The sequence below is a fragment of the Nematolebias whitei genome, chromosome 14 (assembly GCF_014905685.2).
Source record: "Nematolebias whitei isolate Nwh7 chromosome 14, NemWhi1, whole genome shotgun sequence".
NCBI classification, from domain to species: domain Eukaryota; kingdom Metazoa; phylum Chordata; class Actinopteri; order Cyprinodontiformes; family Rivulidae; genus Nematolebias; species Nematolebias whitei.
This window is the reverse complement of record NC_056511.1, coordinates 632008-648183: the sequence shown is the minus strand read 5'-3', so window position 1 is coordinate 648183 and position 16176 is coordinate 632008. Positions and strand designations below refer to the sequence as shown.

General features: G+C 42.2%; 1 protein-coding gene across 1 annotated transcript in view; it reads right to left on the bottom strand.

The window, feature by feature from the left end:
• Positions 1–496: 496 nt before the first annotated feature.
• The window catches only part of mat2b (methionine adenosyltransferase II, beta), a 130451-nt gene continuing 114771 nt past the window's right edge, over positions 497–16176 (bottom strand). The window contains exon 7 of the mRNA XM_037687737.1: positions 497–790. Within this exon, the coding sequence (XP_037543665.1) occupies positions 617–790 (174 nt within the window). The 3' untranslated portion in view covers positions 497–616. The remainder of the gene's footprint in view (positions 791–16176) is intronic.

Here is a 16176-nt window from a genome sequence, read left to right as displayed (position 1 = left end):
GATCTGCATGAGTAAGGAAGTGGAGTCTCTGTGGCTGACACCCCTGGACTCTTAAGCCCTCTGCAGACCAGGTGAAGACTGCAGAAAGCGGTCCAGCTGAGCTCTGGTCCTCAAGCCTTCCTGCTCAGCCTCCATCGGGGGAGACCGACCTCCTGCATTCATAAATCCATTCAAGAAACCATTAAAGGCGTTTCCAGGACCAGAAGACTGTTAAGATGTTCTTACTAGATCTAAGACCAGAGGTTGTGTCAGTCAAACTAAACGTTTTTCAGCTCCAAGCCTCAAAACAGAGAACATTTAATCACTTCAATAACAAACATTTTATTTTTGTTACAGGAAACAGCAGAAGCACACAAACAGTCATCTTCATGACATTGTAGAGCTAAACTTATATTAACGTTTTTTCTGTTGATTCTCCACAAACAGTCTCTAACTCATTTAAATCCAAACTAATCAGAAACCTGAAGCTCACATTCTGATCCAAGTAGGAGATCATGGCTGGAATTAAAGTTAGGGTTAAAGGTCAGAGAAGGAACCTGCAGAAAGAACATGGAGCATGCAGAACTATAGACACCCTCTTCTTTAGAGTAAAGCTCTGTGTCTCTGTCTCCCCATCTCAGTGGAAAACAGTCTGTCTCCAGCGTTTGTCTGCCGTGAACGGCCACAGACAGTCGGTGATGGCAGCAGCAAACGCTCGTGGATCCACACTGAGGTTCAGCATCTCCAGACGAGAACAGTTCAGCTGGCTGTTGATTGGTCGAGGAGCCGAGCCCATGGGCTGCTCTGTGAGCTAAAGGAAACCAAAAACACAGGGTCAGAACCACCAGACTCTGATGTACTAATACATACAGTACTGCAGTACCACCAAACTCAGAGTTACTAATACACACTGCAGTACCACCGAACTTCTCTAGCCCAGCCGGTCAAAGCAGATGGCGGCTTGTCCTGAGCCTGGTTCTGCTGGAGGTTTCTTCCTGTTAAAAGGGAGTTTTTCCTCTCCACTGTCTATTGTGCTTGCTCAGGATGGGAGACTGTGATGAAGTGAAGATTCAACTTTTATGCTGCTTCCTTAAATAGAGAACTTTACTAATTGCCTTTTCTATGTATATGAATGTTCCTGTAAAGTGCCCTGAGACAACTGTGTTGTGATATGGAGCTACATAAATAAACTGAATTGAATTGGAGTATTAATATAAATTGCAGTACCACCGAACTCTGGAGTATTAATACACACTGCAGTATCACCGAACTCTGAGGTACTAATACACACTGCAGTACCACCAAACTCTGGAGTATTAATAAACACTGCAGTACCACCGGACTATGGAGTACTAATACACACTGCGGTACAACTTGACTCGAGTGTACTAATACCCACTGCAGTACCACTGAACTCTTGAGTACTAATACACACTGCGGTACCACTTGACTCGAGAGTACTAATACACACTGCAGTACCATCGGACAGGGGAGTACTAAAACAAGCTACAGTACTGTCAGACTCTGGACTACTAATAGACACTGCAGTACCATCTCACTCTGGATTACTAATACACACTGTAGTACCACCGGACTCTGACGAACTAATACACACTGCAGTAAAATCGGACTCTTGAGTACTAATACACACTGCAGTACCACCGAACTCTGGAGTATTAATACACACTGCAGTACCACTGGACAGTGGAGTACTAATACACACTGCAGTACCACTGGACTCTGGAGTACTAATACATACTGCAGTACCACTGAACTCTGGAGTACTAATACACACTGCAGTACCACCAGACAGAGGAGTACTAATACAAGCTGTAGTACTGCCAGACTCTGGACTACTAAGACACTACAGTACCATCAAACTCTGGATTACTAATACACACTGCAGTACCACTGGACTCTGACAACCTAATACACACTGCAGTAAAACTGGACTCTTGAGTACTAATACACACTGCAGTACCACCAAATTCTGGATTACTAATACACACTGCAGTACCACCTGACTCTGGAGTACTAATACACACTGCATAATCTACAAAGGTGTCAGAACAACTAGACACTAAAACACACTATGTGGTACTCCAGTAGTATTTGATAATGTAGTACAATGTGTTATTGCAGTAGTATTTGATACAATAGTACTACATGATACTTCAGTAGTATTTGATACTATAGTACTATGTAATGATGTAGTAGTATTTGATACTATAGTACTATGTTGTTCTGCTTAAGCATTTGATACTGTAGTACTATATGATGCTGCAGTAGTATTTGATACAACAATACTATGTGAAGCTGCAGTAGTATTTGATATTGAAGTTCTTTATGGTGCTGCAGTAGTATTTGACACTGTAGTACTATGTAATGCTCCAGTAGTATTTTATATTGTAGTACTATGTGGTGCTGCAGTAGTGTTTGATATTGTAGTACTATGCGATGCTGCAGTAATATTTAATACTGTAGTACTATGTGACCCTGCAGTACTATATGCCACTGTAGTACTATTCAATTCAATTCAATTCAGTTTATTTATAAAGCGCCAAATCACAACAAAGTTGTCTCAGGGACTTTACAGGAACATTCACATAAAAGCAAATAAGTAAAGTTCTCTATCTAAGGAATCCAGCAGACAAGATGAATCTTGGCTTCGTTGCAGTCTCCCATCCTGAGCAAGCACAATGGCAACAGTGGAAAGGAAAAACTCCCTACTATGTGATCCTGCAGTAGTATTGCATACTATAGTACTATGTGATACTTCATTAGTCAATCAATCAATCAACCTTTATTTATACAGGTAAATCCCATTGAGCCTCGAGGACTCATTTATAAGAGAGACCTGATTTCAACAAAGAAAGATGACAACAATGGACAACAGCAACAACAATAAACAATTATAAAAAGTCATACTGCAGGTTTTTTTTTTTTTTTACAAATAGGATGGCTAAAAGGAAAAGGTAACAAAAATAAATAAATAAATAAATAAATAAAACAGCTAGATTCTAAGGTGAATGTAGAAAACTAAAAACAGGAACATGTCTGCATTGGTCCCTGCCAGGAGTCCAACAGATTCTTAAAGCCACTTAGAGAGGTCAAGGTCGAGAGCTTCCAATCTTTTTGTAAGATATTCCAGGAAACAGGAGCAGAGTAGGAGAAGGTCCTTTTGCCTAGTTCAGTCCTCACTGAGGGAACACTGCAGGTAATGATGTCCTGAGAGCGCACGCTGTAGCTGCACTCACACAGAGACATGTAGGAGGAGATGTATGAAGGCAGCAGACCAGGAAGTGATTTAAAGATGAAAATGTACCAGTGAGAGAGTCTGCGTGAAGTTAATGATGTCCAGTTAACCAGTGAATACTGGGTGCAGTGGTGGGTACGATAATCACAACCAGTTATGAATCTTAGTGCACCATGATAGACGGCATCCAACATCTGCAGGGTTCTTGTAGGAGCGTTCATGTGAATAATGTCATCATAATCAATGGAGGGAAGGAAAGTCACAGATACAAGGAGTTTTCTAGCATTCAGGGTTAGACAGGATTTGTTTCTGAAAAAGAAACCCAGTTTAACTTTCAGTTTCTTTACCAAGTTTTCCACATGGAGCTTAAAAGAAAGATGTGAGTCGACCAAGATACCCAAATATTTATAGGAATCAACAAACTCAATGGGGACACCATTTGAGGATAAAATCGGAGGAAGAACTGCTGGGACCAACTTCCTATTTGAAAAAAGCATCCCTTTGGTTTTGTCGGCATTTAGGACAAGTTTGAGACGGAACAAATCTGTCTGGAGGATGTTGAATGCAGAATTCAAAAGCTGGAAAGCCTTAGCAACTGTTTTAGCTCGACAATAAACAACTGTGACATCAGCATAGAAATGTATGGATGCATTAGGGATGTTTTTACCTACATTATGTATGTAGATTGTAAAGAGGGTGGGTCCTAAGACTGAGCCTTGTGGTACACCATTGTTGACTGTTAAATAACTGGAGGAAGTACCATTATGTTGAACACATTGCCTCCGGTCTGAAAGATAGTTAGAGAACCAACCAATGGTGTGTTCTGAGAAACCAATTTCTGAGAGTTTATGACACAAGATGTTCTGATCCACAGTGTCAAAAGCTCAAATGTCAAATTAGTTTTTGATACTTTAGTACTATGTGGTGCTGCAGTAGTATTGGATACTGTAGTACTATGTGATGCTGCAGTAATATTTAATACTGCAGTACGATGTGATCTGGCAGTACTATATGATACTGTAGTACTATGTGATCCTGCAGTAGTATTGCATACTATAGTACTATGTGATACTTCATTAGTATTTGATACTATAGTTCTATCTGGAGCTGCAGTAGTATTTGATACTGTAGTACTATGTGGTGCTACATTCATATTTGATACCGTAGTACTATGTAATGCTGCAGTAATATTTGATACTGTAGTACTATTAGGTACTGCAGTAGTATTTGATACTGTAGCACTATGTGGTGCTGCAGTAGTATTTGATACTGTAGTAATATGTGTTGCTACAGTAGTATTTTATACTGTAGTACTATGGGGTGCTGCAGTAGTATATGATACTGTAGTACTCTGCGGGGCTGCAGTAGTATTTGATACTGTAGTATTATGTGGTGTTACAGTTGTATGGTGGGCAACTGTGGCTGAGTGGTTAGAGCAGTCATCCTCCAATGCAGGAGTTGGGGGTTCGAATCCACCAGTAGTCACATGCCGAAGTGTCCCTGGGCAAGACACTAAACCCCTCATAGCCTCCAATGTGTGTCCCATCAGTGTATGAATGTGCACTGATTAGTCTCTTTAGAATGACTTGTTCAATTAGCTTTGTAGAAATCTAGTAGAATGCTGTGTGAATGGGTAAATGAGGACACAGATTGTTGTGTAAAGCGCTTTGAGTGTCTTGATCAGATAGAAAGGTGCTATATAAGTACAGTCCATTTACCATTTACCATTTATTTGATACTGTAGTACTATGAGGTACTGCAGTAGTATTTTATACTGTAGTACCATGTGGTGCTGCAGTAGTGTTTGATACTGTTGTAATAATAATAATAATCATTTTATTTAAAAAGCACCTTTCAGGACACCCAAGGACACTTTACAGTAAGAAACATATCAGAAAGATTGTGTTAAAACAAACAACAAGCACAGTGCAAAGATCAACATAAATAAATTACATAAAGAATATAAAATACATACAGCAAAGTTAAGGATAAGCGAGTCTAAAGAGGTGTTTTCAGAGCAGTCTTGAATAGAGAAAGAGAGGTGGTGTTTAGTACGTCAGGGGGTAGAGAGATCCAGAGATGAGGGGCAGAGCAGGTAAAGGCCCTGCTCCTCATGGTGGAGAGGCGGGCAGAGGGTACATGGAGGTGTAGTGAAGAGGAGGATCTGAGAGAGCGAGAGGGGATGGAGATGTGTAGGAGGTCAGATAGGTACGGAGGGGCAAGGTTGTGGAGAGCTTTGAAAGTGAGAAGAAGAAGTTTGAATATGATGCATTATTTAACTGGGAGCCAGTGGAGCTGCTGCAGGACTGGAGTGATGTGGTTATAGGAGGAGGTTTGAGTGATGACACGGGCAGCTGAGTTCTGGACCAATTGCAGCTTCTGGAGAGATTTGTTGGGGAGGCCATAAAGAAGGGAGGTGCAGTAGTCAATCCGAGAAGTCACAAGACTGTGAACAAGGATAGCTGTGGAGCGGGGTGTGAGAGAAGGGCGGAGACGGTTAATATTTCGGAGAAGGAAATAGGCAGACCGAGTGACGTTGTTGATGCGTGAAGTGAAGGAGAGAGTGGTGTCGAGGATGACACCAAGACTCTTGACCTGAGGTGAGGGGGATAGCAGAGAGTTGTTAAGGGGGATGAGAAGATGTTCTGATTTTGCAATAGAGTTTTTGGTACAGACAAGAATGATTTCTGTTTTGTAAGTAAGTAAGTAAGTAAAACTATTTATATAGCACTTCTCAAGATAAAAATCACAAAACGCTTCAACAATCAGATAAACAAAAGCAAAAAAAAAATAAATAAATTCAGGCAAAAGCAGATTTAAAAAGATAAGTTTTTAGCTGACTTTTAAAAGAAATCACCAAGTCTAATGATCGGAGAGTTTGAGGAAGAGAGTTCCAGAGTCTTGGAGCCACGAAAGAAAAGGCTCTATCTCCTTTAGTTTTCAATTTTGTCTGGGGGACAGTCAGCAGGCCTTGATCACAGGACCTCAGAGCTCTGATCGGTGTGTAGGGATGTAAAAGTTCTGTTATGTAATTTGGTGTTTGACCATGTAAAGCTCTCCAGGTTAAAACCAAAACCTTAAAATCCACTCGATGTTGAACTGGGAGCCAATGAAGTTGTTTTAAAAGTGGTGTTACATGGCAATACTTTGATGATCCAGTCAGGAGTCGAGCCGCAGCATTTTGCACAGACTGCAACCGGTCAAGGGAGGTTTTGTTTAAACATGTATACAGTGCACTACAATAATCCAGGCGAGATGAGACAAAAGCATGAATTAACATTTCCATTTCTGGACGGGAAACAATATGGCTAAGTTTGGCGATGTTACGCAGATGGTAGAAACAGGAAAGAACCAAAGACTTAATATGATTTTCCAGAGTAAAACAAGAGACAAAGGTTAGCCCAAGATTTCTAACCGAGGACTTAGCTAAATGACCAACAGGTCCAAGGTTCTGCTTTATCACTGCAGTTGTTTTTTCTGGAGCAAAGATGATTACTTCAGTTTTCTCGCTGGAGCAAAGATGATTACTTCAGTTTTCTCGCTGTTCAGCTGAAGAAAACTTTCCATCTTCCATCTTTTAACTGATTCCATACAGTTGAGTAAGATTTGTATTTTGTATTTTGTCACTGTTTAGTTGTAGGAAATTGTTAGAAAACCAGTGATTTAGCTCATTGAGACAGTCGATGAGGATGGAGGGTGGGTGGGTGGAGTTTGGTTTTGTTGACAAGTAGAGCTGTGTGTCATCAGCATAACAGTGAAAATGGACACCAAATTTACAAAAGATGTGACCTAGAGGAAGGAGGTAAATGATGAAGAGGAGGGGTTTGAGGACAGAGCCTTGGGAGACACCCGTGGAGACGGGGAAAGACTGGGAACAAAAGGATTTAAGCTTAATGAATTGAGTGCAGTCAGAGAGATATGATTTGAACCAGTCTAATGGAGTACCTGAGATGCCAATGGAGGTTAGTCTGTTGAGGAGGACAGAATGACAGATTGTGTCAAAGGCAGAACTTAGATCCAGTAGAATGAGGATAGACAGAAGAGCAGAGTCAGCAGCAAGAAGAGGTCATTGGTTATTTTTATTAGAGCTGTTTCGGTGCTATGGTGGGGGCGAAAACCAGATTGAAACTCTTCATAAATGTTATTGTTGGATAGGTGAGAGTGAAGTTGACTAGCAACGGCTTTTTCAAGAACTTTGGGAATAAACGGCAGATTAGAGATCGGACGAAGATTACTGAAGTTGGTAAAGTCAAGACCTGGTTTCTTGATGATGGGAATGATGGCAGCAGATTTGAAAGCTGTGGGAACAGACAAGATTTTTTCTTCTTTCTGCTACCTTTCATTTTAAATCTCTTGTATCTTTTTTTTATATTGTTATGGAATTGTTTTGTACTTTTTAAAAATGAATAAACTTTATACCAAATACCAAATACAATGCCAGAGGTTAGGGAGGAGTGGATGATGTTAGTGATGATGGGGAGCAGAGACGGGAAACAGGATCTAACAAGAACTGTGGGAAATGGATCAAACTGACAGGATGAGGACTTATACTTGCTGATAATGTCAGCAATGTCATCAGCAGAGAGGAAGGAGAAGACAGAGAAGGGGAGGGAGGGAGGGGGGAGTTCAACATAGATGCTGGGGGCGGTATTAGGTCCAAGGTGTTTATGAATTGAAAGAATCTTTTCATTGAAATAGGACATCAGAGAGTTGCAAAATTCTGTGGAAACCATGTGAGAGGATAATGAGTTAGGAAATGAGAATGAGCGGTTAAGGAGAGAGAACAATGTCTTTGAATTGCCAACATTGGAACTGATGATGTCAGAGAAGTAGCTGGATTTGGCTTGAGAAATACTGTCCTTATACTGGATGACGTGGTTCACATAGAGTTCCTTGTGAATTGAGAGACCGGATTTCTTATAGAGTCGCTCCAACCTCCGACCTTTGGATTTCAGAGAACGGAGTTCTGGAGTGAACCAGGGTGCAGAGTTGGAGAAGGAGACAGACCGAGTTTTCAGAGGAGCGACAGAGTTAAGGATGTTGGTGAGGCTGTTATTGTAGAATGTGACAAGGTCATCTGGGTTAAAAGAATTGAAGGTGAAGAAGGTATTATTAATATGAGACAAAAGAATGTCATGGTTGATATTCTTAATATTACAGAAGGAAAGAGTGTGTTGAGGTTTCTCTGAAGAAAATTTAAGACTGACATTGAATGAAATCATGAGGTGATTAGTAAATGGAAGTTCATCAGAAGAACAGTTAAGAGGAGAGAGTCCAGAGCAGTATAATAAGTCCAAAGTGTGGCCCTTTATGTGGGTTGGAAAGTTAATGAACTGCTGGAAGCCATAGCTGTCAAGGCAGGATGTGAAGTCTCTGGTGAGGGGGTTGTTGTCTTCATCCATATGAATGTTGAAGTCTCCAAGCAGAATAATGTTGGGTGAAAGAGCTGAGAGATGGGCGATTAGAGCAGCAAAGTCATTTATAAAAGAGTTGCTGATTTTGGGCAGATGGTAGAAAGTGGCAACAACGGTGGGGGTAGGGCCAGAGAGTAGACACACAGTGTGCTCAAAGGAGGGAGAGAGAGGTGTGTTAACCGGCGTGACCTTCCAGTTCTCGCGGTGAATTATCGCGAGACCTCCTCCGCGGCCGGACTCGCGGGATTTGGCGATGTAAACAAACCCCGGTGGGGTAGATTCATTCAGGTGGAAAAAGTCATTTTGTTGTTGCCACGTTTCTGTTAGACAAATAAAATCTAGCTTACGGTCAGATATTAGATCTTGAATAAGCTGACCTTTGCCAGTGAGTGAGCAAACGTTCAGAAGGCCAAACTTTATGGAGGAGGAGTTGGTAGTGACTGGAGCATTAGCTGACCGAGCTAGGCTAGCTAACATGCTACTACTGTTAGCGGCCCAAGTATTGCGGCATGTAGAATGGTGAGAGTCAGACCAGATGGAGTTTATGGGGTTACACTTGTCAGCGTGGAGTCTACGGCGGGAGCCACGGTGAATGTATCTCCGGCGAGGATGGAAGGCAATGTCCTGAAGAGGGAGCACAGGCGGCATGGCTGGTAGGAAACGAAGGCGAAGGAGCTCGACCGCTGAGTAATGGAGGAGGCCAGACGCCGGGTGGTGGTGGATGAGCAGCTGGAGAGTCCAAACCAGAGCAGGCAGCAGGTAAATCCTAATGAACCGCATGGTTGATATTGAGACGGATCAGAGACTTGGTGTAGTGGAAAAGGCAGGAAGGACTGAATAAAACAGAAAAAAGCACGACGAGCAGCGGCAGCCAGGATGCACCAGCATTCGCTCACCGGAAGTGGTAGTACTATATGATGCGGCAGTAGTATTTATACAGTAGTACTATGTGATGCTGCAATAGTACATGATACTGTAGTACTCTGCGGTGCTACAGTAGTATTTGATACTATAGTACTATGTTCAAAAATGTTCAATACAAAACAACTGGACTTTATTTGTAACAGAAGACGTTTCGCTTCTCATCCGAGGAGCTATCTCAATTCAAAGAGCACTGAGTGAGGGGTTCAGGTTATAAGACTGAGATAAGATACACATACATATGTAGACTGACAAATCAAACCTCACACCATAACACTAGGGGTTTCTTAAGGTCTTTGTTCCTCTAATTCACAGATGAAGCCCCTCTGTTCCCATCAGGTGTGAAAATTGGCTGGGAATCAGTCTTAAAGTTACATTATATGTTTTTGAAAGTGGAAATCTGAGGCCTCCTCCTCTGTTAAGAGATGGTTTTTCTCTTTTAACATAAATTGCTTCCTTCACATCCCCCACCCCCCTCAAACCATCTGTGTTCTCTCTTCTCTGTCCAAAATGTGCACATTTTGGTCCTCACATCAGTGTCCCTTATCTGTGAGGTGGAGGTGAACAGCTGAGTCTTGTCCTGAGGAGGTGGCTCTCCTGTGTTGAGCCATGCGTCTATGAAAAGGCTCTTTAGTTTCCCAAATGTAGAGGTCTGGCTGCAGCGAGGACTGTCCAGTATTTGAACACCCTGCAAATTTGCAATTTCTCCCACTTAAAAATCATGGAGGGGTCTGAAATGTTTATCTTAGGTGCATGTCCACTGTGAGAAACATAATAAAAAATTTAAAAAAATCCAGAAATCACAATGTATGATTGTTTAATAAATTTATTTGTGTGTTACTGCTGCAAATAAGTATTTGAACACCTGCCAATCAGCAACAGTTCTGGCCCTCAAAGACCTGTTAGTCCACCTATAAAAAGTCCACCTCCACTCCACTTATTATTCTAAATTAGAAGCACCTGTTTGAGGTTGGTAGCTGAATAAAGACACCTGTCCACCCCACACAATCAGTAAGACTCCAACTACTAACATGGCTAAGACCAAAAAGCTGTCCAAAGACGCCAGAGACAAAATTGTAGACCAAGGCTGGAAAGGCCTACGGGGCAATTGCCAAGCAGCTTGGTGAAAAAAGATCAACTGTTGGAGCAATTATTAGAAAATGGAAGAAGCTAAACATGACTGTCAATCTCCCTTCGACTGGGGCTCCATGCAAGATCTAACTTGGGGTGTATCAATGATCCTAAGAAAGGTGAGGAATCAGCCCAGAACTACACAAGAGGAGCTGGTCAATGACCTGGAGAGAGCTGCCACCACAGTTTCCAAGGTTACTGTGGGTAATACACTAAGACTTCATAGTTTAAAATCATGCATGGCACGGAAGGTTCCCTTGCTTAAATCAGCGCACGTCCAGGCCCGTCTTAAGTTTGCCCATGACCATTTGGATGATCCAGAGGAGTCATGGGAGAAAGTTATGTGGTCAGATGATAACTTTTTGGTCTTAATTCCACTCGCTGAGTTTGGAGGACGAAGAATGTTGAGAACCATCCCAAAAACACCATCCCTACTGTGAAGCATGGGGGTGGAAGTATCATGCTTTGGGGGTGTTTTTCTGCACATGGGACAGGACGACTGCACTGTATGAGAGTATGACCGGGGGCATCCCTCAGTTAGAGCATTGAAGATGGGTTGTGGCTGGGTCTTCCAACAAGACATTGACCTGAAGAACACAGCCAGGAGAACCAATGAGTGGCTCTGTATGAAGCATATGTTCCTCATGTTTTCTTCCCTTTTCTCATGTAAGCAAAATATTTTTCTGAATACGAATAAGAGGGACGTGCTTTTTTATAGTAGCAGCTTCGTGCACCCCGCCCAACAGAGCACGAACATGAGCATGAACCTGTGTGAGCAGATGATCACACAAGAACACACCAACATGAAACAGATCAGCAGCAACATGATGTGATGTTTTTTCACAGGGATTATTCTGGTTAGAGATACATGAGTCTAACAGCCTCAGGGTAGAAGCTGTTCCTCTCTCTCTCCTCTATTCCTATCTCCTTCTTTACATTTTAACTCTTCTCTCACTTTTCTGCTTTGTTATCTTCTTTGTTTTCCGTCCCTGTGTCCATTACATCTGGAACAAACCCAAAGCATATTCTAATAAAATTTAATTTATATATCAAGTGGAGCATTAAGGCCAGCCATAATGCTCTGCTTGTGAAAGTAAATCTGTTGGGCATCACTTTGACACTCAGACAATAATTCTAAGTGTCACAATGTCGGACAGGACAAGACGGGGGAAAAAAAAAAAGCTGTTCCTCAGTCTAGTGGTTCTACACTTAATGCTCCTCAACCTCCTACCTGAGGAGAGCGGGGCAAAACGTGTGTGTGCTGGGTGAGTGGGGTCCTTCATGATGCGGGTGGCCCTCTTCCTGCATTTGGATGTGTAAATGTCTGTGATGGTGGGGAGACTGACTCAAACATCTTCTGTGCAGCCTTCACCACTATCTGCATAGCTTTTCTTTCTGCAGCTGTGCAGCCTCCATGCCACACGTTGATGCTGGAGCACAGGATGCTTTCCACTGCACACCTGTAAAAGAAGGTGAGGACTGAGCTTCCCAGACCAGCTCGTCTCAGCCGACTGAGTAAGTAGAGTCTCTGATGAGCTTTCTTGATCAGACTGGTGGTGTTGTTGCCCCAGCTGAGGTCGTCATTCATGTGTACACCCAAGTACTTGTAGCTAGAGACCACTTCCACCGCAGATCCTCCTATGTTCAGGGAGGTGTAGGTGTATTTGTTCCTTCTGAAGTCCACAATCATCTTCTTTGTCTTCTTCACATTGATGTGAAGGTTATTTTCTTTGCACCAGCTCTCCAGGTGTTCCACCTCCTGCCTGTAGCTGGACTCATCATTGTTTGTGATGCATCCCACCACCGCTGTATCATCTGCAAACTTTACAATGTGACATCCTGGATGGGTAGCTGCACAATCATATGTGAGCAGAGTATAGAGGACTCAACACACATCCCTGAGGAGAGTCAGTGCTGAAGGTTATGGTGGAGGAGGATAAGTTGTGGATCCTCACTGACTGTGGTCTGTTTGCTAAGAAGTCTAGTATCCAGTTACAAATGGAGGGGCTTAGTCCTAGTGTGAATAGTTTGTCCATCAGTGTTTGGGGGATCATGGTGTTGAAGGTAGATGCGAAGTCCACAAAGAGCATACGGACGTAAGAGTCCTTCTGCTGCAGGTGGTTGAGCGCAGTGTGGACAACAGAGGAGATGGCATCCTCTGTTGATCGGTTCTCATGGTATGCATACTGATGAGGGTCCTCGTTGATGTTGATGGTTGTTTTGATGTGGGTCATGACCAGTTTTTGAAGCATTTAGCGACTATCGGGGTGAGGGCAACTGGCCGATAGTCATTCAGACCAGTCATTGTAGAGCTTTTTGGGACTGGGATGATGGTGGCAGTCTTCAGGCAGGTGGGTACTGTCTCCAGGGTTGAGGAGTTAAAGATGTCTGCCAGCACCTCGCAGAGCTGATCAGCACATTCTTTCAACACTTTTCCGGGGATGTTGTCTTGTGCACCTTTGCATTCAGCCAAGGTTTTCTGTTTAGGTAGCTTTTAACATATCTGATAGTGGAGACGGTGTCAGTACATGTACTAATATAACCCAGAATTGAGGATGTGTATTGGTCCAGATCAAGCGATCCTCCATTTTCAGCAGATTCTCTGAAAACCTGCTAGTCTGTTCGATTAAAACAATCTCATAGTATGGGGCCACTATACTGGATCCAATATTTAACTTTCTTTTGTACCGGTCTGGAGCGTCTCAGCAGGGGCATGTAAGCAGGAGCCAGGAAGATTGAGATGTTGTCTGACAGTCCTAGGTGGGGGTAGGGTTCGGCTTTGTATGCATCTTTTACGTTCGTGTAAACACGGTCCAGCGTGTTGTTTCCACTAGTTGGAATTGCCAAATGTTGATAAAAGCTTGGGAGACAGTCCTTTAGATTCACGTGATTAAAGTCTCCGGCTACAACGTAAAGAGCTTTGGGGTGTTTGCTCTGCAACGAGCTGATGATATCATGTAGCTCCTGCAGTGATTCATTAGTATTAGAGTCCGGAGGAATGTGAAAACTGTGATGAAAGTCACTGTGAACTCGCGGGGTAGATAATGTGGTCGACATTTCACTGTTATTTGCTCCAAAGCCTTCGAACATGAGCTATTTACAACAGTACAGTTCGTGTATGACCTATCTGTAGTGTGCTAAAAGGCTAGATTAGCTTCAGAGCTCCACTACAGTCATATTTTAATAACGGGTTCTCTCTTTTTCGAGCTACTTGACAGATATGTGACAGAGGTACTGTGCGTAGATGGTTTAATCAGTGACATGAGACGTTACTTTTCTTTGACCCATCAAAATAAATGTGGTCATTTATTAACAGAATCAAAATTTAACATCAAAACATTGTACACTTGATTAGACTGATCTGCTTCTGATTAATAAAACTTGGCACGTTTTACTTAATAAAAACAACAGACATTTCTGAAGGCATCTGGATTAATTACTGGCAAGATAGAAGATTAAAGATGGGAAATTATGGAGGAGTTTAAAGGAAATATATGGAGGAAGATTTATGTCTGTAGACCAGAACAACACGCTCCTTTCAAGCACAGTTTGCCACGGTACACTTGTAGTGAAGCTCGTGAACGACTCTTTACCTTGGCAGAGAATGGGTCTGCTGCGGTCAAGAGGTCCCTGGCACGCTACCTTTCAGCATCTCCTCAGGGCGGCTGCGACTCGGCAGAAGTCGTGAGATACTCCGTTCTACTGAACAAACTTCCTCAGCAGTTATAGGGCATTCGCCGGGTGGAGCCACAGCGAGGCGCCGTGACTCCTGCAGAGATGGATGATTCCATCAGCCTGGAAAACTGAGTCCGAAGTTCCCCTCAGCAGTGAAAAAACTCCAGAACTACTCCACAGTACTCCAGAAAGGCTCAGAAGAACTTCAGAAGACCTCAGCCATTACTCCACAGACTCAGAAAAGATTGAGAAGAGGTCAGAAGAGACTCAGAAGAGACTCAGAAGAAGTGAAAAGACTCAGAGGAACTCACAGTTCCAGAAAGTGTCGACTTTTAAAGAGTTCTGCTTCCGGTCACTTTTAGTAAGTCCTGATTGGTTGAAGGAACCAACAGGGGTGTGGTTCTAGTGACGTCAAAGGGTTTTTTCAAGTCAAGAAAACAGCAGAAATGTTTAAGAACAGACAGAGAAATGTTTTGGCGAAGTGAGAAACACTGCCGGTGCCAGTTCTCTTATTTACTGTCGGAGAGTTTTAAAAACATGACAGCCTGTTCTAACAACTAGTTTTTGACTGTCTCCGACTTTTGACCGACGTCACTCCTTCTCATTTCAGACAGAAGATCAAAAAAAATGCATAATTACTTTGTAAAATAGACATTTAACTTGATTTCTAATTTAAATGAGGATTAAAAAATCATCAATACTATTTCACAGTTGATTTAAAATGAGTGGTTCACTTCAACATTTAAAAATGGTATGAACTAAACACACTTTTGATTATCAAGATATTGTAAAATAGTAATGATAATTTAAAAAAGAGAGTGTTCTTTCATATGATTACTTCAGGATACAATTAAGACAGTCTCTGGATGAGCTAATTTGTATTTCTGTCTTCAAATCAATGAAATAACAGTTCCTGTCCCATGAAGGTCCTCAGAGGCAGGTTTTTGGTCGGAGGCCTAGTCCACTACAGTCCCCCCTTTGGAAATCATCGCCTGTCCATGGGGATGAATTCCAATGTGAACTTACGCCTCCGAATGTCCTTGGTCTTGATGTAATCCAGCAAGAGGAAAACAAAAGTCAAAGAAGGTAATCCCACAACGGTTTAGGTAATTCCACAATGTTGTTGGTAATTCCATAATGTTGTTGGTAATTCCATAATGTTGTTGGTAATTCCATTGTAGCAATGCTTTAACCCCTTGGAAACAAAGTCTGTAATCCATTGGAAAAAGACATATAATCCACAATGATAAATCCACAACGATTGGAGGTGTTGATTGATCAGTATGCAGAAGAGTTCCCTCGATTGAACTGCAGAGGCGACCACTGGATGAAGATTGGAGACCCACGTTGGAGTTGTAGGTCCCTTCAGCGAATGTTGCTGCTGGTGGTTCCCAGTGGGTGCCATTCTGGTTCTATGTGTCATGCATTTATGTGGTTTTATTTGGGCTTATGAGTGGGATTTTACATAAGACCTTAACCTATACAGGTCCTTCTCAAAAAATTAGCATATTGTGATAAAGGTCATTATTTTCCATAATGTAATGATAAAAATGAAACTTTCATATATTTCAGATTCATTGCACACCAACAGAAATGTTTCAGGTCTTTAATTGTTTTAATACTGATGATTATGGCATACAGCTCATGAAAACCCAAAATGCCTGTCCCAAAAAAATTAGCATATCATGAAAAGGTTCTCTAAACAAGCTATTAACCTAACCATCTGAATCAACGACGTCACTCTAAACACCTGCAAAAGATTCCTGAGGCTTTTAAAAACTCCCAGCCTTGTTCATTACT